At 38.2% G+C, this 23516-nt stretch overlaps 1 protein-coding gene and 1 long non-coding RNA gene across 3 annotated transcripts; one reads left to right on the top strand and one right to left on the bottom strand.

The window, feature by feature from the left end:
- Positions 1-652: 652 nt before the first annotated feature.
- sat2b (spermidine/spermine N1-acetyltransferase family member 2b) lies at positions 653-15812 on the bottom strand. 2 transcript variants are annotated; one of them, XM_052591403.1, is made up of 7 exons: positions 15664-15812; positions 2194-5504; positions 2063-2114; positions 1891-1974; positions 1258-1359; positions 1141-1181; positions 653-957 (listed from the first exon to the last, which is right to left on the bottom strand). In XM_052591403.1, exons 2-7 carry the CDS (start codon positions 2254-2256, stop codon positions 784-786), a joined length of 516 nt encoding a protein of 171 aa, XP_052447363.1. In that variant the 5' UTR covers positions 2257-5504; positions 15664-15812; the 3' UTR covers positions 653-783. The 2 variants fall into 2 exon arrangements, with proteins under 2 accessions (XP_052447363.1, XP_052447364.1); XM_052591404.1 differs by having other exon boundaries at positions 1141-1175.
- A 140-nt stretch (positions 15813-15952) lies between these two features.
- Positions 15953-21659, top strand: LOC127989092 (uncharacterized). The gene is made up of 3 exons (XR_008162248.1): positions 15953-16095; positions 16174-16561; positions 20051-21659. It is a non-coding gene; the product is annotated as an uncharacterized LOC127989092 (long non-coding RNA).
- Positions 21660-23516: the final 1857 nt, after the last annotated feature.

The following is a 23516-nucleotide window of genomic DNA, read 5'->3' as shown; positions in this document are numbered from 1 at the left end:
ATTTTTTGTTGGGGGATTTTCTTTCTTACCTTTTAATATACCCCCCATCTCCACCTGTAATGCTGGAACTGGAGAAGGATATGCACCACAACAAATCCTTAATGCTTTTGAATTTCTGTTCTTATGTAGATAGTATATGTACTCCATGTAGCTTTCCTTTCCTGTTATTATATAATTGTAGATTTAAATCTCTACCCATAAATCATTTAATCTGCTGTAAATATGATGTATAAATGTAACAGTGCCCCAGGTGAAATGGTGTACACGCCACTGTTTCAAAATCCCTCGAAAACCCCCACAAAATACATCTTCTGGTTAAAGCACTTTGAATGCAACAAGACAGCAGCAAAAATATGCTTCATAAACCAGTGTTTCAAATGCAATTATCACAGGTATTCATCCTGTTCACTGATAAAATAAGGTTTTCAGGTCTGGGCTTTGTGCAAGCCAGTCAAGTTCTTACATTCTTACACATTGTTTTATTAATGTTGCTCTGCGCACAATGAATCAAAGGTTCAGTTTAATAACAAAATGTCTAGGGACATGTGCAATTTGAAACAGCCAGATGTTTACTGCAAAATGTATTTTAAAGATGTCAAAATAACTTTGCATTGAATGTTGGTGCAAAAATAAACATTAACTGAAACATTAATTAGAATATCATTATTGACACTTTTATTGTTCTTGTTTCAATATTTTTAAACCTTTTATAAGATTGAAGATATGGAATTAAAACAAAGTTAAACTATTCACGAAGTATTACTTGTCATTATGTCATGTTCTTTAAGGTGCTTCCTGTGCTAGATTATCCAGAGCTATTCCATGAAAGCGGAGAAAATGCCATCCCTCTTTAGCTGTAAGGTCCTCTGCACCTTTAGACAAATAAAAGTCTAGGGAGGGCTTGTTCCAGTCTAATACAGAGAACTGTAAACGCACACAATGCTGCTCTTTAGCCACCTATAAAGTAACAAAAACTACATTTACCTTTTTACATTAAAAACATACTGATCATTCATAGAGATAACTAGCCTTGTTTAACCACAAAATACCATAATATTATAAATGTAAATATCATAATGCACAGATTTATGCAAATAATATAAAACTACAGATTAAAAAAAATATATAATAATAACTTACTTTGGCAACAGTTGCCATTAAAGCCTTTCCCATGCCTTTACCTGTAGTGTAAGAAGAGATGACTGAGTTTTGCATTTTGGAACAAAACTCTTCAACTAATGGATGAAGTATACACACCTCTGTACTCTGGCATCACATACAGATCTTCCATATACACAGTCCTCCCTTTCCAAGTGCTGTATGTATAGAAGAAGAGAGCATAGCCAACCTTGGTATGTCCTGTGGGATGACAGTTTCTCTAAGAATACTTGTGAAGACATACATATAAGTCTTAAAACATCACAATACTCCATTTACTGTGGCTGTTCATTAGCAATGAGTTAAAATGCAATAAAACTGTAAGTTCATGCATCCATCTCATGAAGGTGTGACCTTTGAGCTTTTTTCATAGCAACTTTCGTTGCTTGCTTTTGGAATGATCTACTACTTCCCAACCCTGTCCGTAATGTCAAATCCCTGAAAATATTCACACCTGAAAACTCACCCTGCTGGAGAGAGAGAGAGAGAGAGAAAAAACTTTTCCCAATACTTCTACTATTCCTTAATATATCCCTGTTCTGACTTGCTCTATTCCTAACAATTTCTGAAGCTTCATATTACTAACATCCTAAAATATCTGGTAAGAAATAAGTAAACTACATTTAAAATAATAAGTAATTTCAGTTAAACCAAAGATTATAAATTAGCGTTGGCCATATTTGTGCAGTTTTCTCTTGGCTTTATGTGATTTTGGTCTTTGAGAATCATTACCATCTTTAGACTTGTGCTCCTCAGGTACCTCCGCTACAAGACACTGGTAAAAAGGATTGGGGCCAAATCCATCCTTCTCCAACTCTAAGAGAAATTCAGTAGAGTCAGACATAAGAAACATGTGACTTCATTTTAACTTCAATAACTTTACATGAATAGGCGTTTAAAATACCTTTATAGGATATCTTCACTTGGTCGGGCATCTTTTCATAAACGGCCAATTCCTACGATAAAATATTAAAAAATAGTCGAAAATCCTGCTGCATTCACAAAACGCTTAACAAGTTCTGAATGGTATCTCACCATAATCATGCGCGCTATATCTTTACAGTCTTCAGGTTTGGCTGCACAAATATTAAACTTCATTTTGCATAGGCAAACAGGGTTTCCTGATTTCCTCCACTACTTTTGATCAGTGGACGATTTTGCACTAAAAAGCTGACTGTACTTACGCCTCAGTTCAAGAGAGAAGGCGTGTTCAAGAGCGTCAATATGTCACAAAATTTGCGCAGCCGCTGCAACGCGTTCTAAAATCACTACTGCTTGTCTAGTCATACTTTTCATGCTTAACGGTATAGAATATACCATATAAACAAGAAAGAAATACAGAAGTGTTATTAACATTAAAGGCATGACATGGTGATAACTGACAGCGTAAAGCAGGTTGTAATTTCTCAGTCCTAATAATCATTTTTTGTTGTTGTTAAATATACATCTGTCTGTATCGTGTCTCACGGTGTTGTATAACTTATTGTATTGACAGATCACCCGAGCCGTAACATTTGGATTTTTCGTTTGTTTGTTTTAACACTTATCGGTTTGCATGCAGTAACATGCAAAACAAAGTCTTACAGTGGTAGAAACATTAATAATGCATGCTCTTGCTTCGATCATTCAAAATATATAACGTTAACTGAAGACATTGCAGGAGTTATTAAAGTTAAAGCTTAAAGTCCGCATGAAGTCAAAATGACCATTTACTTCAGTCTTGATCTTGATCTTGTCTTGAGCTATGGCATATGTTTTATGTTATGTGCAAATGGGGGTGCATTTATTTATTTATTTTATCTCAATGGGAGCAAAATAAAATTGTCTGTGCACAAAAGTTTACTTTTCATCATGTTTATTTTAAATATTTTACAGAAGAGCATGTTTTGTTATTATTCTGAAGTGCAATAAGCGTAGTCTTTACAGATTAAGGATTTATTACATTTATCTGTATAACCAAAAACTAGGGTTATTTTAACCCTTGTGTTGTGTTCAGAACCTTTAACACTTGTGGTGTTCCAGGGCAAAAATTACCCCCTCAAAAAATTTCTTATAAATCATTCATTATGCTATATTATGACCAATTGAATTAATTTTTTTGTCAACTTCTTTTCTTTATTTACACAATATTAAATACAAACTGATGAAAATGTTGACTGTTTATCACATTATTGTGGAAATCACACACTTTTATTTTGTACAAAATGGCACACTTTTGGTATTTCTGGTCAAAAGTTATCCGGCATCATAATTTGCTTAAAAATCACTTCTCATCCTACATTATCACCAAATACTGGATTCAATCTTAGTCAACTTCTTTTTTCATGTAAGGTTTTGTATTTATATTTTCATCTGATTAATCATCGGCAAGTAAGCACCACATTTTTTAAGTGAAAAAGAGACCCCCTTCCGAAGCAGCAAGGACCCCGGACCAAGATAGTGCTGGACGCCTCAGAAGTTAGCCTGATGCACCGGTCAGGAGGAGGGGGAGGCTAAGCCACGCCGCCGCTGGACCACCCTCCAAATTGCCTTGTCTTACCTTAGAGCCTGGTCCTGATGAAGTACTCATTCAGACTGATTACTTTGAAGCAGATCCTCGCGCAAATATGCCCAGGGGACGGTTTTTTTTTTCTTTAAATTTGAACGATGCTTACTTTCATAACCAGATAACCCTCCTTCACAGGCGCTACTTGAGATTCGCTTCTGAGGGAGTGGTATATCAATACACGGTCATTCCATTCGGACTGTCCCTGGCCTCCCGCACTTTTACAAAGTGCATAAATGTGGTTCTCTCTCCTCTGAGACAGAGGGGATTGTGTATACTGAATTACCTCGATGACTGGTTCGTTTTGGCCCAGTCTGAGGTGGAGCTGGTGTCTCACAGATCCCTCCAGTCCCTCATGTTCCTGGGGACAATTATTGACTCGACCCATATGAGGAACCTTTACGGCCGGAATGGCTCTGCCGCTCAAGAGGATTCAAAAGATGCTAGGTCTCATGAGCTCAGCATCGCCAGCTTCCAAGATGAGCTGGGGAGCCCTGTGCGAAGGCCATCCTACCTTTGGTGTCTGGACGAGTACAGAAAGCAAGCTCCATATCAACCGCCTGGAAATTAGGGCTGTATGTCGAGCTCTCTGCACTTTCTTACCACTCCTAGCATGGAACATAGTCCTAGTCCGGTCTGACAACATGACAGTGGTGTCCTTCATAAATCGGCGGGCTATCCTCAAAACCCCTATTCACTTCTAGAGTGGGCCCAGCACCATCTGCTCTCGCTGAGGGCAGCGCATGTGCAGGGCATTTGGAACACTGGTGCGGACATGTTGTCCCTTGAAGGAGTGGAGGCTCCATCCCCAAACTGTTCAAAGGATTTGGGATGTCTTTGGGAGGACAGAGGTTGACCTTTTCGCCTCCGAAGACAATTCTCATTGCCCAATGTATTTTTCAAAGGTCAAGGATGCTGTGGCCCATGACTTGCCCACGACTTTATGCTTTTCCCCGAATTGCTCTGATCCCCCAGTTAATCAGACAAATTAGGGAGGATGCCCACAAGGTCCTCTTGGGAGCCCCTTTTTTGTAGAAGCCAACCATGGCTCTTGGACCTGTAGCAGCTGTCGCTAGCCAAGCCTTGGCCGATCCATGTTTGGCCTTTCAATGGGAGTCAGTAGACCTCCCAGAGAGCATCATGAATGTCATATTACAGGATAGAGCTCCATCAACAAGGAGCGTCTATAGCCTTAAACAGTTGGTTATCACTGCCTGGTGCACTCCCAGGGGTTTTTGTTACAGATTTGTCATCCGTTCAACAGATCTCAGATATTGTCCTTCCTCCAAGACTAACTGGATAAGGCCATACTCCCTCTACCTTTAAGTCTTTGATGCAGCTGTGGGTGAAAACAACATGGTTATTCATTTTCTGAAGGGGTCCAGAAGGCTGAAACCTCCTCTACCCTTCACGATCCCCACATGGGACCTATCTATGGTTCTTAGAGGCCTCAAAGTGGCCTTTGAACCACTTCACCCTTGGGAGAAACCAGACTCAGTTGGGGGGCCAGTTCTCCTCTGACCAGAGGAAACCAGTAGTTCAATTCCAGGCTGCAGCAAAGTCAGATTGTGCAGAAGAATCATCTGTTTCCTGTGGTCTTGTCCTGGTGGTCCTCTGAGACAAGGTCTTTACATTGGATCTGTATCTGGAGCTCTAGTTGTCCTGGTCTCCTCTGTCTTTCAGGGCAGTAGAGGTCCTTTCTAGGTGCTGATCCACCATCATGTCTGGATACTTACTGGATCCGGGTGACTGCAGTGACCCTCTGATCTGGATACAGACTGGATCTGGTGGCCACGGTGACCTCGGAACAAGAGAGAAACAGAAATATTAGCATAGATGCCATTCTTCTAATCATGTATAAAGTACATCGGGTGTTATGTGAAGTGTTTTCGGTTCCGGTTTACCTAATTAATGCAGCCTAAAAATCCTTTAACGGATTTGGATATTAAAAGCATATTAGTATGTTATGTGTATGCCAGGTTAAAGAGATGGGTCTTTAATCTAGATTTAAACAGCAAGAGTGCGTCTGCCTCCCGAACAATGTTAGGTAGGTTATTCCAGAGTTTAGGCGCCAAATAGGAAAAGGATCTGCCGCCCGCAGTTGATTTTGATATTCTGGGTATTATCAAATTGCCTGAGTTTTGAGAACGTAGCGGACGTAGAGGAGTATATTGTAAAAGGAGCTCATTCAAATACTGAGGTGCTAAACCATTCAGGGCTTTATAAGTAATAAGCAATATTTTAAAATCTATACGATGTTTGATAGGGAGCCAGTGCAGCGATGACAGGACCGGGCTAATATGGTCAAACTTCCTGGATCTAGTAAGAACTCTTGCTGCTGCATTTTTGACTAGCTGTAGTTTGTTTACTAAGCGTGCAGAACAACCACCCAATAAAGCATTACAATAATCTAACCTTGAAGTCATAAATGCATGGATTAACATTTCTGCATTTGACATTGAGAGCATAGGCCGTAATTTAGATATATTTTTGAGATGGAAAATGCAGTTTTACAAATGCTAGAAACGTGGCTTTCTAAGGAAAGATTGCGATCAAATAGCACACCTAGGTTCTTAACTGATGACGAAGAATTGACAGAGCAACCATCAAGTCTTAGACAGTGTTCTAGGTTATTACAAGCAGAGTTTTTAGGTCCTATAATTAACACCTCTGTTTTTTCTCAATTTAGCAGTAAGAAATTACTCGTCATCCAATTTTTTATATCGACTATGCATTCCATTAGTTTTTCAAATTAGTGTGTTTCACCGGGCCGCGAAGAAATATAGAGCTGATTATCAACAGCATAACAGTGAAAGCTAACGCCATGTTTCCTGATGATATCTCCCAGGGGTAACATATAAAGCGTGAAGAGTAGTGGCCCTAGTACTGAGCCTTGAGGTACTCCAAACTGCACTTGTGATCGATATGATACATCTTCATTCACTGCTACGAACTAATGGCGGTCATATAAGTACGATTTAAACCATGCTAATGCACTTCCACTGATGCCAACAAAGTGTTCAAGTCTATGCAAAAGAATGCTGTGGTCAATTGTGTCAAACACAGCACTAAGATCCAATAAAACTAATAGAGAGATACACCCACGATCAGATGATAAGAGCAGATCATTTGTAACTCTAAGGAGAGCAGTCTCAGTACTATGATACGGTCTAAATCCTGGAAATCCTCACATATACCATTTTTCTCTAAGAAGGAAATAATTGTGAGGATACCACCTTTTCTAGTATCTTGGACAGAAAACGGAGATTCGAGATTGGTCTATAATTAACTAGTTCTTTGAGGTCAAGTTGTGTTTTTTTTTTTTTATGAGAGGCTTAATAACAGCCAGTTTGAAGGTTTTGGGGACATATCCTAATGACAATGAGGAATTAATAATAGTCAGAAGAGGATCTATGACTTCTGGAAGCACCTCTTTTAGGAGCTTAGATGGTATAGGGTCTAACATACATGTTGTTGGTTTAGATGATTTAACAAGTTTATACAATTCTTCCTCTCCTATAGTAGAGAATGAGTGGGACTGTTCCTCAGGGGGTCTATAGTGCACTGTCTGATGTGATACTGTAGCTGACGGCTGAATGGTTGCAATTTTATCTCTAATAGTATCGATTTTAGAAGTAAAGTAGTTCATAAAGTCATTACTGCTGTGGTGTTGGGAAATGTCAACACTTGTTGAGGCTTTATTTTTCGTTAATTTAGCCACTGTATTGAATAAATACCTGGGGTTATGTTTGTTTTCTTCTAAAAGAGAAGAAAAGTAATCAGATCTAGCAGTTTTTAATGCTTTTCTGTAGGATATGTTACTTTCCCGCCAAGCAATACGAAATACCTCTAGTTTTGTTTTCCTCCAGCTGCGCTCCATTTTTCGGGCTGCTCTCTTTAGGGTGCGAGTATGCTCATTATACCATGGTGTCAAACTGTTTTCCTTAACCTTCCTTAAGTGTAAAGGAGCAACTGTATTTAAAGTGCTAGAAAAGAGAGAGTCCATAATTTCTGTTACATCATCAAGTTGTTCTGAGGTTTTGGATATGCTAAGAAATTTGGATACATCAGGAAGATAACTTAAAAAGCAGTCTTTTGTGGTAGAAGTGATGGTTCTTCGATACTTGTAACAAGAAGTAGAATTTACAATTTTGGCTATATGAAGTTTGCACTGAACTAAATAATGATCTGAGATATCATCACTTGGCTGAATAATTTCAACACTATCAACATCAATTCCATGTGACAGTATTAAATCTAGATTATAATTTCGACAATGAGTAGGTCTTGAAACATGTTGTCTAACACCAAAAGAGTTCAGAATGTCTATAAATGCTGATCCCAATGCATCTTTTTCATTATCAACATGGATATTAAAATCACCAACTATTAAAACTTTATCTGCAGCTCGGATGTAAAATCACCAATAACATATGTTAGGATGTTGCTTGTTGACTTCAGTTCAGCATTTAACACCATCATTCCCTCCAAACTGACCACAAAACTTGGAGACCTGGACATTAACACCTCCCTCTGCAACTGGATTATGGACTTTCTGACCAACAGACCTCAGCATGTTAGGTCAGGCCACACCTGCTCCACCACCATCACACTCAACACCGGCGTACCACAGGGCTGTGTGCTGAGCCCATTCCTCTACTCCCTCTACACCCACGACTGCAAGCCTCTGCATGGATCCAAATCATTCATTAAGTTTGCAGACGACACCACAGTGATTGGCCTTATCAGTGACAACGATGCGACTGCCTACAGGGAAGAGGTACAGCACCTGGTCACATGGTGTGCTGACAAGAACCTCCTTAACACCAGTAAGACAAAGGAGCTCATTGTGGGCTTCAGGAAGACGAAAGGAAGCACGCATGACCCAATCCACATTAACGGGATGGTTGTTGAATGTGTCTCCAGCTTCAAGTTCCTGGGAACCACCATCTCAGGGGACCTGTTCTGAACCACAAACACCTCCTGCATGGTCAAGAAGGCTCACCAGCGCCTCTTCTTCCTTAGGACACTGAAGAAGAACAGCTGTCTTCAGCCATCCTGGTGAACTTTTACCGGTGTGCGATCGAGAGCATCCTGACCAGTGGCATCAAAGTCTGGTATGGGAAGACTCTGCAGAGGGTGGTGAAAACTGCCCAACGCATCACAGGGACACCACTTCCTCATATTGAGGACTTCCAAAGGAAATGCTGTCTACGTTGAGCTTGCAGCATTTTTAAGGACTCCTCTCACCCTGACCATGGACTGTTTAACGTCCTGCCCTCCAGAAGGCACTTCAGGAGCCTCCGGACAAGGACCACAATATTCAGGAACAGCTTTTTCCCTACACCTGTCTCCTTGCTGAATTCTGCCCTCTGACATGCCCCACACAGACTTCTCCCCCTCTTCACCACTACACCTGACTGATTTATTAATTTATTTACAACAAACAAAAACAGTAAACCTGTTATTACGTGCACTTTTGTCTGTTCATCCAGAAACACAGAGTTATCCATTTGCACAATGTAATATTTTCAATGAACTTTATTGTCCATTGCAATAGTGTAAATGATGTCCATAGTTCTGCCTATAGTGTACTACACTTTTACATAATCCATCTGTACAGTATGTTCATAGTACACCTATCTGTATATCATGCTTATAGTATTTAAAATTATGTCCATAATACCTATCTGTATAGTTATTGTACATATTGCAGACCTTGTATATTCTGTACTTACTGCACTTCTGGTTTTATATATATATATATATATATATATATATATATATATATATATATATATATATATATATATATATATATATATAATTGTTTTTACATTTATTATACTTTAAATCAACATTTATTTCTGTGATGCAAAGCTGAATTTTTAGGATCATTATCACATGATCCTTTAGAAATCATTCTAATATGATGATTCATTATCAAAGTTGGAAACAGTTCTGCTGCTTAATATTTTTTCAGAACATGTGATACTTTTTTAGGATGCTTTGATGAATAAAAAGTAAAAAAAAAAAAAAAGAAGCTTTGTTTTTAAAATATAAATATTTAGTAATAACAATATACACAACTGGTCAGTAATTTGGGGTCAGTAATTTTTCTTTCTTTCTTTTTTTTAATAAAATCAATACTTTTATTTAGCAAGGATGTGTTAAATTGATAAAAAGTGATAGTAAAGAAAATATATTATTAGAATGTATATTATTAGAATTTTTTTTCTATTTTGAATAAATGCAGTTCTTTTTAACCTTTTATTCATCAAATATATTAGACAGCAGAACTGTTTCCAACACTCATAATAAATCACAATATTAGAATGATTTCTAAATGATCATGTGATAGACTGGATGTTACATGTGACACTGAAGGCTGGAGTAATGATGCTTAAAAATTCAGCTTTGCATCACAGAAATATATATATATATATTTTTTTTTAAGTATATTCAAATAGAAAACTATTAATTTAAGTTGTAATAATGTTTCACAATATTACTGTTTTTTCTGTATTTTTGATCAAATAAATGCAGGCTTGAAGAGCAGAAGAAACTTCTTTCAAAAACATTAAAAATAGTAATGTTTCCAAACTTTTGGTCTGTACTATATATATATATATATATATATATATATATATATATATATATATATATTTGTGTGTGTGTGTGTGTGCATTTAGCAGACGCTTAAAGCGACTTAAATTGCATTCAGGCTAATAATTTTTCCTAACATGTGTTCCCTGTGATTCTATGCCCCATCCTTGCATTTGCTAATGTAATGCTCTACCACTTGAGCCACAGGAACACTAAACTGGTTAGATGCTAACTTTTTTATTGCCTTGTACCTTAACATGTGCAGTGACAATAAAGTTGAATCTAATCTAAAAACAGATGGAACAAGTAAATCAAGATTGGATTTCTTGCTCATCTTATATTATATTAAGGCAAATGTCTCTGGTGGCTTTATTTCCCTCATGCCAGTTTCTGATCATTGTATGATTGGTCTATATTTAAAGTCTCTAACTGTATGGCATTGGAACTGTAAGGGGTATTGGAAATTCAATGGCAATCTTCTTTGAAGATTATACTGGGGAGCTTATACATCTGGAAAGGCACCATGAATGCTGAAAGGTATATCCAAGTTCTAGAACAACATATGCTCCCATCCAGACGTCCTCTCTTTCAGGGAAGACCTTGCATTTTCCAACATGATGATGCAACACCACATACTGCATCTATTACAACATAATGGCTGCATAGTAGAAGGATCCGGGTACTGAAATGGCCAGCCTGCAGTCCAGATCTTTCAGTCATAGAAAACATTTAGTGCATCATAAAGAGGAAGATGTGACAAAGAAGACCTAAGACAGTTGAGCAACTAGAAGCCTGTATTAGACAAGAATGGGACAACATTTCTATTCCTAAACTTGGGAAACATGTCTCCTCAGCCCCCAGACGTTTGCAGACCGTTATAAAAAGAGGGGATGCCACACAGTTGTAAACATGGCCTTGTCCTAACTTTTTTGACATGTGTGGATGTCATGAAATTTAAATGATACATTTTCTCATTTTAAACATTTGATATGTCATCTTTGTTGTATTCTGAATAAAATATTGAAATTTGAAACATCCATATCATTGCATTCTGTTTTTATTCACAATTTGTAGTGTCACAATGTTTTTTGAATCGGGTTTGAAGATTTTCCACTGTCAATGTATTCTTGAAAGTATCTCACAAAAGCTGTTAAGAGCATGGTCAGCATGATGTGTTTTCTTAGATTGAAATAACAACATAACAATAAGAAAATTTGAGGGTGCCATAAAATTTGTAGTAGCATTTGAATGTGCATCCACTGCAGATTACTGTGACCTTCAGACATACATATATACCCATTGTTTGGAGCAGAAGTATTCGGGGTGGAACACAGCAGCTTCTTTCTGAGACAGAATTGACTTACTAGCCAAAGCACCATCAAGAGAGCTGATTAAAGAGAAAAAAGAATGGATGGAAAGCCTTACATAACAATGTGTATAGTGAGTCATGTAACTTATTGACAGGCCATAGGATTGACCCAGAATGTGTGCCGACATTACTCAACAGGAGCCTCAGCAGAATTCCACAGAATTCAAACACCATTCAATCACAAAATCCTTCACATCCACACGTCACAATTTGTAGTGTCACAATGTTTTTGAATCGGGTTTGTAGATTTTCCACTGCCAATGTATTCTTGAAAGTATCTCACAAAAGCTGTTAAGAGCATGGTCAGCATGATGTGTTTTCTTAGATTGAAATAACAACATAACAATAAGAAAATTTGAGGGTGCCATAAAATTTGTAGTAGCATTTGAATGTGCATCCACTGCAGATTACTGTGACCTTCAGACATACATATATACCCATTGTTTGGAGCAGAAGTATTCGGGGTGGAACACAGCAGCTTCTTTCTGAGACAGAATTGACTTACTAGCCAAAGCACCATCAAGAGAGCTGATTAAAGAGAAAAAAGAATGGATGGAAAGCCTTACATAACAATGTGTATAGTGAGTCATGTAACTTATTGACAGGCCATAGGATTGACCCAGAATGTGTGCCGACATTACTCAACAGGAGCCTCAGCAGAATTCCACAGAATTCAAACACCATTCAATCACAAAATCCTTCACATCCACACGTCACAATTTGTAGTGTCACAATGTTTTTGAATCGGGTTTGTAGATTTTCCACTGCCAATGTATTCTTGAAAGTATCTCACAAAAGCTGTTAAGAGCATGGTCAGCATGATGTGTTTTCTTAGATTGAAATAACAACATAACAATAAGAAAATTTGAGGGTGCCATAAAATTTGTAGTAGCATTTGAATGTGCATCCACTGCAGATTACTGTGACCTTCAGACATACATATATACCCATTGTTTGGAGCAGAAGTATTCGGGGTGGAACACAGCAGCTTCTTTCTGAGACAGAATTGACTTACTAGCCAAAGCACCATCAAGAGAGCTGATTAAAGAGAAAAAAGAATGGATGGAAAGCCTTACATAACAATGTGTATAGTGAGTCATGTAACTTATTGACAGGCCATAGGATTGACCCAGAATGTGTGCCGACATTACTCAACAGGAGCCTCAGCAGAATTCCACAGAATTCAAACACCATTCAATCACAAAATCCTTCACATCCACACGTCACAATTTGTAGTGTCACAATGTTTTTGAATCGGGTTTGTAGATTTTCCACTGCCAATGTATTCTTGAAAGTATCTCACAAAAGCTGTTAAGAGCATGGTCAGCATGATGTGTTTTCTTAGATTGAAATAACAACATAACAATAAGAAAATTTGAGGGTGCCATAAAATTTGTAGTAGCATTTGAATGTGCATCCACTGCAGATTACTGTGACCTTCAGACATACATATATACCCATTGTTTGGAGCAGAAGTATTCGGGGTGGAACACAGCAGCTTCTTTCTGAGACAGAATTGACTTACTAGCCAAAGCACCATCAAGAGAGCTGATTAAAGAGAAAAAAGAATGGATGGAAAGCCTTACATAACAATGTGTATAGTGAGTCATGTAACTTATTGACAGGCCATAGGATTGACCCAGAATGTGTGCCAACATTACTCAACAGGAGCCTCAGCAGAATTCCACAGAATTCAAACACCATTCAATCACAAAATCCTTCACATCCACACATCACAATTTGTAGTGTCACAATGTTTTTGAATCGGGTTTGTAGATTTTCCACTGCCAATGTATTCTTGAAAGTATCTCACAAAAGCTGTTAAGAGCATGGTCAGCATGATGTGTTTTCTTATATTGAAATAACAACATAAGAACATTTGAGCATGCCATAAAATTTGTAGTAACATTTGAATGTGCATCCACTGCAGCTTACTGTGACCTTCAGACACATATATATACCCATTGTTTGGAGCAGAAGTATTCAGGGTGGAACACAGCAGCTTCTTTCTGAGACAGAATTGACTTACTAGCCAATGCACCATCAGAGAGCTGATTAAAGAGAAAAAAGAATGGATGGAAAGCCATACATAACCAATGTGTATAGTGAGTCATGTCACTTATTGACAGGCCACAGAATTGACCCAGAATGTGTGCCGACATTACTCAACAGGAGAATTCAAAAACCATTCAATCACAAAATCCTGCAAATCCACACCTCTTTATAAAATTTTGCCAGTTTATTATTGCTTTCAGCTAACATTAAATGAATGGAGTTTTGCACATTCTGATTGAAACTTACTGCTTATTGAACTCCCTGATGTTTCACATAAGAAATCAGACAATGGACAAGAGTAGCAGGAGGGACCAATATAATAGTTTGCACAATATTGCTAATTGCAATTGCTCCATGATGATATTTCAACTTTTCATAGTTTTTAATGTATGTGATGTGAAAATGCCACATTAACTTCTTGTTCCTTCATTCTTCTTAATTTTTCTATCAAAGTCATGTCTCGAGGTGGGTCATTCCAGCTCATGCAGACTTTAATGAAATCTCCAGCTCTTTTCTGCCGCCATTTCTGCCAGGACCCTGCTCAGACCCTCTCACATGGTTATTCACTTTTCAAAGTGCACTACCTTGGTATGGAAAAAATATATTCCCTGGATGTAGAGCCGGCTGAGGAGGCCATATGCCGCTTACTGGAGAAATCACCAGACATAGCTACCCTAGGCAAACTTGGCAAGGAGCATGCCCTTGTTGTCCGACCTCGCTACATAGAGGTGAAGGAGATCAGTACGGGCAGAAAGTTCACTAAAACCTGAATATCTGAAAGATATTGCAAATTGCACAGCTGACACAAGCAAGCCCAATCTTTTCCTCTACATCTGTAAGCAGCGAGGCCAGCAGTTACTGTGCAGTGTTCTGGTGTAGCAGACCTGATCGAGCAAAAGATAGCGAGGTGCGAGGAAACCAGTCATATTAAGGGAGAAGAAAGTGAAAAGGAGGTTGGCAGTGATGGGAAAAGGCTACCAGCAGACTTGAGAAGTGAGGTAGTGATGCTATGATGTGTGAAGAATATGAATGTGGAACTTGCACACTTCCATAATTTGTAGCGTTATTGAAGTTATGGGTTGTATATATTTTTGCATTTATGACAAATATGACAAGAAAAAGTTAGATAATGATAGATCCCAAATAACCAATTTTTTTTTATTATTATTATTTGTTGCTTCTGTGACAATTTATAGACAAGCTAATTTTTTTGTCTTTGATTGTCAGTGGCAGAGACAGAGCCCTTTGAGGGTGCTAATGAGGACAACCAGTATCAGTGACATTTTATTACCACACCAGCTTTGTTTATTGCTGGTGATAATACTAATAGCCTAAGACTTTTGCAAAGTACTGCAAATATATGTATATTTTAAACAGATTTCATTAGACCAGTTTTATGAAAAGTGAATGGATGTTGATTCAACATCAAATAGTCCATAGTAGCATCATATAATGGCATATAACAATAAGTGAGATTGTTATTGGGAGCAGCTTTATGTTCAGACAACTATAGGTGTTACATTGAGACAGTGTTACATCATTGTTGACAGTGTTTTTCAGGGGGTTTCCTGTACCTAGAATATGTTGAATCAGGAAAAAGACAAACATTACAACATGCAATTGTCACTTCCTGTTTGTTGTTGGCGGCTGTACTGCATTTGAGCTCCGTCACTGTATTCTTTTCATTGACTATTTTTTACTTAAAAATCAATTTTATTCATCATCGTTTCCGTTTATATAACGTGTGAATATATCCTCTATTGTATACTACAACAAAAACAATCAGAGCGCCTCGCTATCACTAGTTTTATTTTGATCTCCTGGGTCCGCTATTAGCTTTTAGCCCGTTAGCATCAGCAAGCGTGGTTGCTGCTAACTGCGCTTACATTGCTAATACTCTATCCACACACATTACCACTGCTGTACTCACTGTTACTTGCTTTAATGGCGGATGAATGTCTCCACTCTGTGCAGCTCGAGCTCGAGGCCGTGGGGAAGCAGATTCGCAACCTGGAGGTAAGGCAGGCCCAGCTGAGAGAGCGGAGGGCCGCGCTGGAATCATCCCGGGCTGACGCTCACAAGTCCGGGGTAAGTATACAGCGTGCTGTTAATAGTCCCACCACGTCTACTCCGTGTGTTTCTCTGCACAGGCAGCCAGGACGCGATCTTCCCAGATGCCCTTCACTGCGACGCCGGGACACCACGGACCCTGGGTGCATCCACAGCGGAGAACGCGAGCCGGGTCCCGGGCGACGACTTCTCCCCCTCCAGCCTTCGAGATCTCCATCCGGAACCGCTTCGCTCCCCTCCGCGAAACAGGACGTGACACTGTGGTCATCGGAGACTCCACATCATCCGACACGTAAGTGCTACGTTAGATGAAGGTAAAGTGCACACTCATTGTTTGCCTGGTGCTCGTGTTCTCGATGTTTCTGCGCAGATACCCGCGATCCTGAAGGCCGACGAGAGCCCCAGAGCGGTCGTGCTTCACGCCGGACAACACCACGCTGCGGCAGACGGAGACACTGAAGAGGGACTTCAGCAGCCTGATCGAGACGGTTCGCAGCACGACGCCCGCGGCAACGATCGTCGTGTCAGGACCACTGCCTACGTATCGATGAGGACACGAAAGGTTCAGTAGACTTTTTGCTTTAAATGAATGGTTGTTGTCATGGTGTAAAGAACAGAAACTGCTATTTGTTAATAACTGGAATCTTTTCTGGGAGGGTCCTAGGCTGTTTCGCGCTGATGGATTACTACACCCCAGCAGAATCGGAGCGGAGCTGCTCTCTGACAACATCTCCAGGACACTTCGCTCCTTGTGACTAGTAAGACAATTCTCAGATAACTATTATGATGAGTTTTGTTCCACCCGCTCAAATTATAAAAGGACTGTGTCTGTTCCCCGAATAGTGAGGTCAAAATATAATGTAGGAAAATATAATCTAGAAAAAATCTTATCGTAATTAAACCAGAAAAATGTAAAGTAAATGAACAAAAACAATTTTTTAAGTTTGGGCTCATAAATATTAGATCACTCACACCTAAAGCAGTTATTGTAAATGAAATGATCACAGATAATAGTTTTGATGTACTCTGCTTTACTGAAACCTGGCTAAAACCAAATGATTATTTTGGTCTAAATGAGTCTACTCCACCAAACTACTGTTATAAGCATGAGCCCCGTCAGACTGGTCGTGGAGGAGGTGTTGTAACAATATATAGTGATATTCTCAATGTTACCCAGAAAACAGGATACAGGTTTAACTCTTTTGAAATAGTTCTGCTAAATGTTACACTGTCAAACATGCAAAAGAAATCTAATGTATCTCTTGCTCTGGCTACTGTGTATAGACCACCAGGGCCGTATACAGAATTCCTAAAAGAATTTGCAGATTTCCTCTAAGACCTTCTAGTTACAGTTGATAAGGCGCTAATCATGAGAGATTTTAATATTCACGTTGATAATGCAAATGATGCATTAGGACTTGCGTTTACTGACCTAATAAACTCCTTTGGAGTCAAGCAAAATGTCACCGGGCCCACTCATCGTTTTAATCATACACTTAATTTAATTGTATTGCATGGAATCGATCTTACTGCTATGGATATTGTACCTCAAAGTGATGATATTACAGACCATTTGCTTGTATCGTACATGCTGCGTATAACTGATATTAACTATATGTCTCAGCGATACCGTCTGGGCAGAACTATTGTTCCAGCCACCAAAGAAAGATTCGCAAATAACCTGCCTCGTCTATCTCAACTGCTATTTGTACCCAAAAATACACATGAATTAGATGAAATTACTGACAACATGGGCACTATTTTCTCTAATACATTAGAAGCTGTTGCCCCCATCAAATTGAAAAAGGTTAGAGAAAAACGTACTGTACCATGGTATAACAGTAATACTCACTCTCTCAAGAAAGTAACTCGTAGTCTTGAATGCAAATGGAGAAAAAACTAACTTAGAAGTTTTTAGAATTGCATGGAAAAACAGTATGTCCAGCTATAGACAGGCTCTAAAAACTGCTAGGGCAGAGCATATACACAAACTCATTGAAAATAACCAAAACAATCCGAGGTTTTTATTTAGCACAGTGGTTAAGTTAACAAATTACCAGACGCCACCTGATTCAAATATTCCACCAACGTTAAACAGTAATGACTTTATGAATTTCTTCACTGATAAAATAGATAACATTAGAAATACAATAGCGAATGTAGATTCTACAGCATCTAACACTTCAGTTTCATCCATCGCACCCAAAGATAAACTGCAGTGCTTTACAAATATAGTACAGGAAGAGCTAAATAAAATTATCATTGTATCTAAACGAACAACATGTTTATTAGATCCTGTGCCCACTAAATTACTGAAAGAGCTGTTACCTGTAGCCGAAGAACCGCTTCTCAATATCATTAACTCGTCGTTATCTTTAGGTCACGTCCCAAAACCATTCAAGCTGGCGGTTATCAAGCCTCTTATTAAGAAGCCAAAACTAGATCCTAGTGTACTGGCAAATTCTAGGCCTATTTCAAATCTTCCATTTATGTCTAAAATTTTAGAAAAAGTTGTGTCTGCTCAATTGAGCACCTTCCTGCATAAAAATGATCTGTATGAAGAATTTCAGTCAGGTTTTAGGCCCCTCCATAGCACAGAAACTGCACTTGTTAAAATTACAAATGACCTGCTCCTTGCGTCAGATCAAGGCTGCATCTCATTTCTAGTCTTACTTGATCTTAGTGCTGCGTTCGACACCATAGATCATGACATACTCATAGATCGATTACAAAACTATACAGGTATTCAAGGGCAGGCTCTAAGATGGTTTAGATCCTACCTGTCCGATCGCTACCATTTTGTTTACTTAAATGGGGTGTCATCTCATTTATCATCAGTAAAATATGGAGTGCCACAAGGATACATGCCCTTCTATTTTCAATATACATGTTGCCCCTTGGTAATATTATTAGAAAATACGGAATTAGCTTCCACTGTTAAGCTGGTGATAATCAGCTATATATCTCAACGAGACCAGATGAAACTTCCCAATTATCTAAGTTAACAGAGTGTGTTAAAAATTTAAAAGATTGGATGACAAATAATTTTCTCCAATTAAATTCGGATAAGACAGAGATATTAATTATTGGACCAAAAAACACTACACAAAATCTTGTAGATTACAATCTGCAACTAGATGGATGTACTGTTACTTCCTCTACAGTCAGAAATCTGGGTGTTATATTAGACAGCAATTTGTCTTTTGAAAATTATATTTCCAATGTTACAAAAACTGCATTCTTCCATCTTAGAAACATTGCCAAGCTACGAAACATGTTATCTGTTTCTGATGCAGAAAAGCTAGTTCATGCATTTATGACCTCTAGACTGGACTATTGTAATGCACTTCTAGGTGGTTGTCCTGCTTCGTCAATAAACAAGCTACAGGTAGTCCAAAATGCAGCAGCTAGAGTCCTTACGAGGTCAAGAAAATATGATCATATTACCCCAATTTTACAGTCTCTGCACTGGCTACCTATTAAGTTCCGTATCAGTTACAAATTATCATTACTTACCTATAAGGCTCTAAATGGTTTAGCTCCTGCGTACCTAACTAGCCTTCTACCACGCTACAACCCATCACGCACCCTAAGGACAAAACGCTGGACTTTTGGTAGTTCCTAGGATTGCAAAGTCCACTAAAGGAGGTAGAGCTTTCTCACATTTGGCTCCCGAACTCTGGAATAGCCTTCCTGATAATGTTCGGGGTTCAGACACACTCTCTCTGTTTAAATCTAGAATAAAAACACATCTCTTTCGCCAAGCATACAAATAATGTATCTTTTAAATTGTGAGTGTAGTTGCACCTGATCAAATGTGCATTACGTCTTGTATTATTATTATTTTTTTCTAAAATCCTGTCAAACGTGCACAAACTACTAGCTACTACTAAATATTGTAGAAACATAATTTTCTGTAAAGTTGCTTTGTAACGATTTGTATTGTAAAAAGCGCTATACAAATAAACTTGAATTGAATTGAATTGCTCATTTTACCGAATACACCACTGCAGCTTTTTCTGAATTTTCCTAAATGCTTTATTACTTTATACTTATCCTTGTTAAAATATATATGGTCTCCAAGCATTTAGAATTTTTTGTTTACAAATTTATCGAGTTGTTCATCATTATGTTTATAATAGCATGTTTCTAAAATAAAACCCAATTTCCCTGTTGAACTTGTTTGTCAGGTTATAAGAGTTACTGACCCTTCATTAAGCTCCACCCCACTTGGGTATTGTTGCTAGGTCTGACAAGCTGTTCAAGCAGTGCATGACGCAACTGATAACCATAACTGAACTGGCACTGCAAGAGTCTCATCCAACTCTCACTGACATTGACATTGGTTACTGACATTTGGACATTCAAGGTTTTGTTTTCTTGAGTTTGTTGTTTGTTTTAAAATAGCATGTTTAGCACTTGTTACTACTTGATCTCACCTGATCAATTTTATTTAAAGCAGCAATTAACTCTTCCTTTATCATCTTATAAAGAGATTTGAAAAGCTTTGTTTTTTTGTTTTTTTTACCTCATTTGGTTCTTACAGTTGATGAATGTAAAGAATAAGCCCCGGCAATTTTCTGTTGAGTTAGAGAACAATGATATGGCAATAAACCCACAATAGACTTATAGATTGAACAAATATCAATGATTACATGTAAGCCTGTGTTTCAATAATGAGGACTAACATGTACAAATATTACTGTTCATGTACAAATGTTATTGCTGACAATAATCCATAAAATGAACTGTACAATTACAATTTGTTATTTGTTTGTCAAGTCAAGTCACCTTTATTTATATAGCGCTTTAAACAAAATACATTGCGTCAAAGCAACTGAAAAACATTCATTAGGAAAACAGTGTGTCAATAATGCAGAATGACCGTTAAAGGCAGTTCATCATTGAATTCAGTGATGTCATCTCTGTTCAGTTAAACAGTGTCTGTACATTTATTTGCAATCAAGTCAACAATATCATTGTAGATGAAGTGACCCCAACTAAGCAAGCCAGAGGCGACAGCGGTAAGGAACCGTAACTCCATCTGTGACAGAATGGAGAAAAAAACCTTGGGAGAAACCAGGCTCAGTTGGGGGGCCAGTTCTCCTCCGACCAGACGAAACCAGTAGTTCAGTTACAGGCTGCAGCAAAGTCAGATTGTGCAGAAGAATCATCTGTTTCCTGTGGTCTTGTCCTGGTGCTCCTCTGAGACAAGGTCTTTACAGGGGATCTGTATCTGGGGCTCTAGTTGTCCTGGTCTCCGCTGTCTTTCAGGGCAGTAGAGGTCCTTTCTAGGTGTTGATCCACCATCTGGTCTGGATACGTACTGGATCCGGGTGACTGCAGTGACCCTCTGATCTGGATACAGACTGGATCTGGTGGCTACGGTGACCTCGGAATAAGAGAGAAACAGACAAATATTAGCGTAGATGCCATTCTTCTAATGATGTAGCAAGTACATAGGGTGTTATGGAAAGTGTTCCCGGTTCAGGTTTACCTAAGGCCTGGTTCACACGGGACGATTTTAAAATTGTCGGGCGATTTTCCAAACCTGAGAGACCCCATACACGGCGATAAAAAATCACGGGTCTAACAGTTTTGGTCGTTGAGTGTGTGGTGTGCAGCCACACGGCAAAATCAACACATCACACACGAACCGATTTGACTCCCGAGCATTCCCAGGTCAGACGGGAAATCTCGCAAAATCCCTCGAGATCAAACGTGAATTCAGAGTAAACAATCATTGCGGAAGAAGAGGACGCAGTGGCCATAGTTTGTGCTTTGTTTTTAACGAAAAAAAAAAACATAAGAAAAACAAGAAAAGGTGATGGTCAAAGAGGTGGAGACAACGCGAGCATGGACTATACTTGCTACATCATGATATTTGTTGTTTTATCTTATAGAAATGTTGTTACGTACTACACAGATTGATAACCGTTGAAATAAACGTTCATATATTCGTTTCCATGTACTCTGGTGGACTGCAGTTGTGGATGTAGTTATGCCCATCGACTTTATTTGTTATATTTGTTATATTATATACGCCGGCTGTTTTGATTTTGTTTCCCGGTACTTCCTCGCCACCTCGTCACCTCGCTTTCTGATTGGCTACACGCCACAGTCCACAGGCTGCGTGTTTGTTTGTCCTCGGGGGACACCACACACGAGAAGAAATCGGGCCAAATAAATCCAACACGTTGGATATCCCCGATTTGAGATCGGAGCGGTCCCGACATTCTTCCGAGCAGAGGAGAGCAGTCTTAACACACCACACACGGCAGGAATATTTGATCAGATTATTTTTACGATAATCGGAGGATCCTAAGATTGTCAGAAGGGATGAATCGGGGCTAAAATCGGCCTAATTATCCTGCCGTGTGAACCAGCCTTAAATAATGCAGCCTCACCAGTTCTCAATTTAATAAAACACATTTTGGATGCCGACAAATTTGCAAAAACTGGGTTGTGCTGTCATATCAATGTGGTCAAAATGTATTAAGAGGCGGGGGTAACTTGAAGCTTATCGTAAATTTTATTTTGTCTTTATTTAATTATACAACATGAAAAATCTATATGATATTTTCACCTCAGTTGAGTCCCTCAATTGTCCTCAGAGTGAAAAGATGGTCATAATAATACAGTCACTGTTGGAAAGTGGTAAAATATGCAGAAGACACTGGAAAACCTGGAAGATTTTTCAGAAGAACAACAGGCAGTTGAACTGCTCAGGACCAACAAGGCACTCATGAACAATTTACAACATACAGCCTCGGATATTCCAGGAAATGACACACTGTATTCATATTCAAACTTTTGAACAGGGCTATTTTTATAAATTCAGTTATTATTTTGTCTTGTAGAGTATAAACATCAGTTATGTGAAATGGCTTATTCATGAGAGTACTAAATAAAAAATAACATTCAATTTTCAAGATCTTTTGTGAAAATTAACATTTTACATATTCTTCAAGGGTTATTTAAACTTATGAGCGAAAAATATATAACTATTCCATTGTATTACTATATATATATGTTCTATTATATATTCTGTTACAGCTGTGCTGTTAGTTTCTTTAAATTTGGGGAAAAACAACGATTGATCTATTGATCTACACAAAGTAACTAATTGGGAGTAACTCAGTTTCATTTGGAAAGAAGTTGAAAACTAGAATTAATAATAATAATTTCAAGATGTTAAATATAAAATAAATAAATAAAATAAAGCATTTAACAAATATTTTAAATAAAAATTGAACACCGCAAATTAACCTTTTCTTTTTGGGGGACCTGATCACCCTATTGAAGTTTATTCTGACATTAAGCAGCTGTCTGTATTTTATCCTGCTTTTTAGCCAGATGGACATGAATTATTGATTTAAGAAGCAGTTATTTAATTATGTGAGAAAATACATGAAACCAGCACAGCTATCGAGAAAAACAATTGCCAGTTGACATAAATGGTCATTTATACATTTTAGCAATCATTTACTTAAATGAGTGCAAATTGCACTAATCAAAATCAAGTACTCCAGACAAAGAACAGTGTAATAATTACCAATACATAAATGAACAAACTGTATGATGGATAACGTACTTTATATGAATTTATATGAATTTATTAATCTTTTTTGTCTTCATTCTTTGTCGCATTAAACAATATTCTCTCAGGCATAATCTGACACATGCCATTATAAAGACATTAAACTAGTCCAC

Source organism: Carassius gibelio, chromosome A5 (assembly GCF_023724105.1).
Source record: "Carassius gibelio isolate Cgi1373 ecotype wild population from Czech Republic chromosome A5, carGib1.2-hapl.c, whole genome shotgun sequence".
Classification (NCBI taxonomy): domain Eukaryota; kingdom Metazoa; phylum Chordata; class Actinopteri; order Cypriniformes; family Cyprinidae; genus Carassius; species Carassius gibelio.
The sequence above is the reverse complement of the archived record's forward strand: the minus strand, read 5'-3'. Positions and strand labels throughout refer to the sequence as shown.

Bases quoted from the DNA above. Each gene is read 5' to 3' on its own strand.
- sat2b (XM_052591403.1), bottom strand. From the start codon at position 2,256: ATGAAGTTTAATATTTGTGCAGCCAAACCTGAAGACTGTAAAGATATA. The intron at 1,360-1,890 runs GTAATGATTCTC...GTCATCCCACAG, and splicing joins GGAGCACAAGTCTAAAGATG to GACATACCAAGGTTGGCTAT. The intron at 958-1,140 runs GTAAGTTATTAT...GTTACTTTATAG, and splicing joins TAATGGCAACTGTTGCCAAA to GTGGCTAAAGAGCAGCATTG.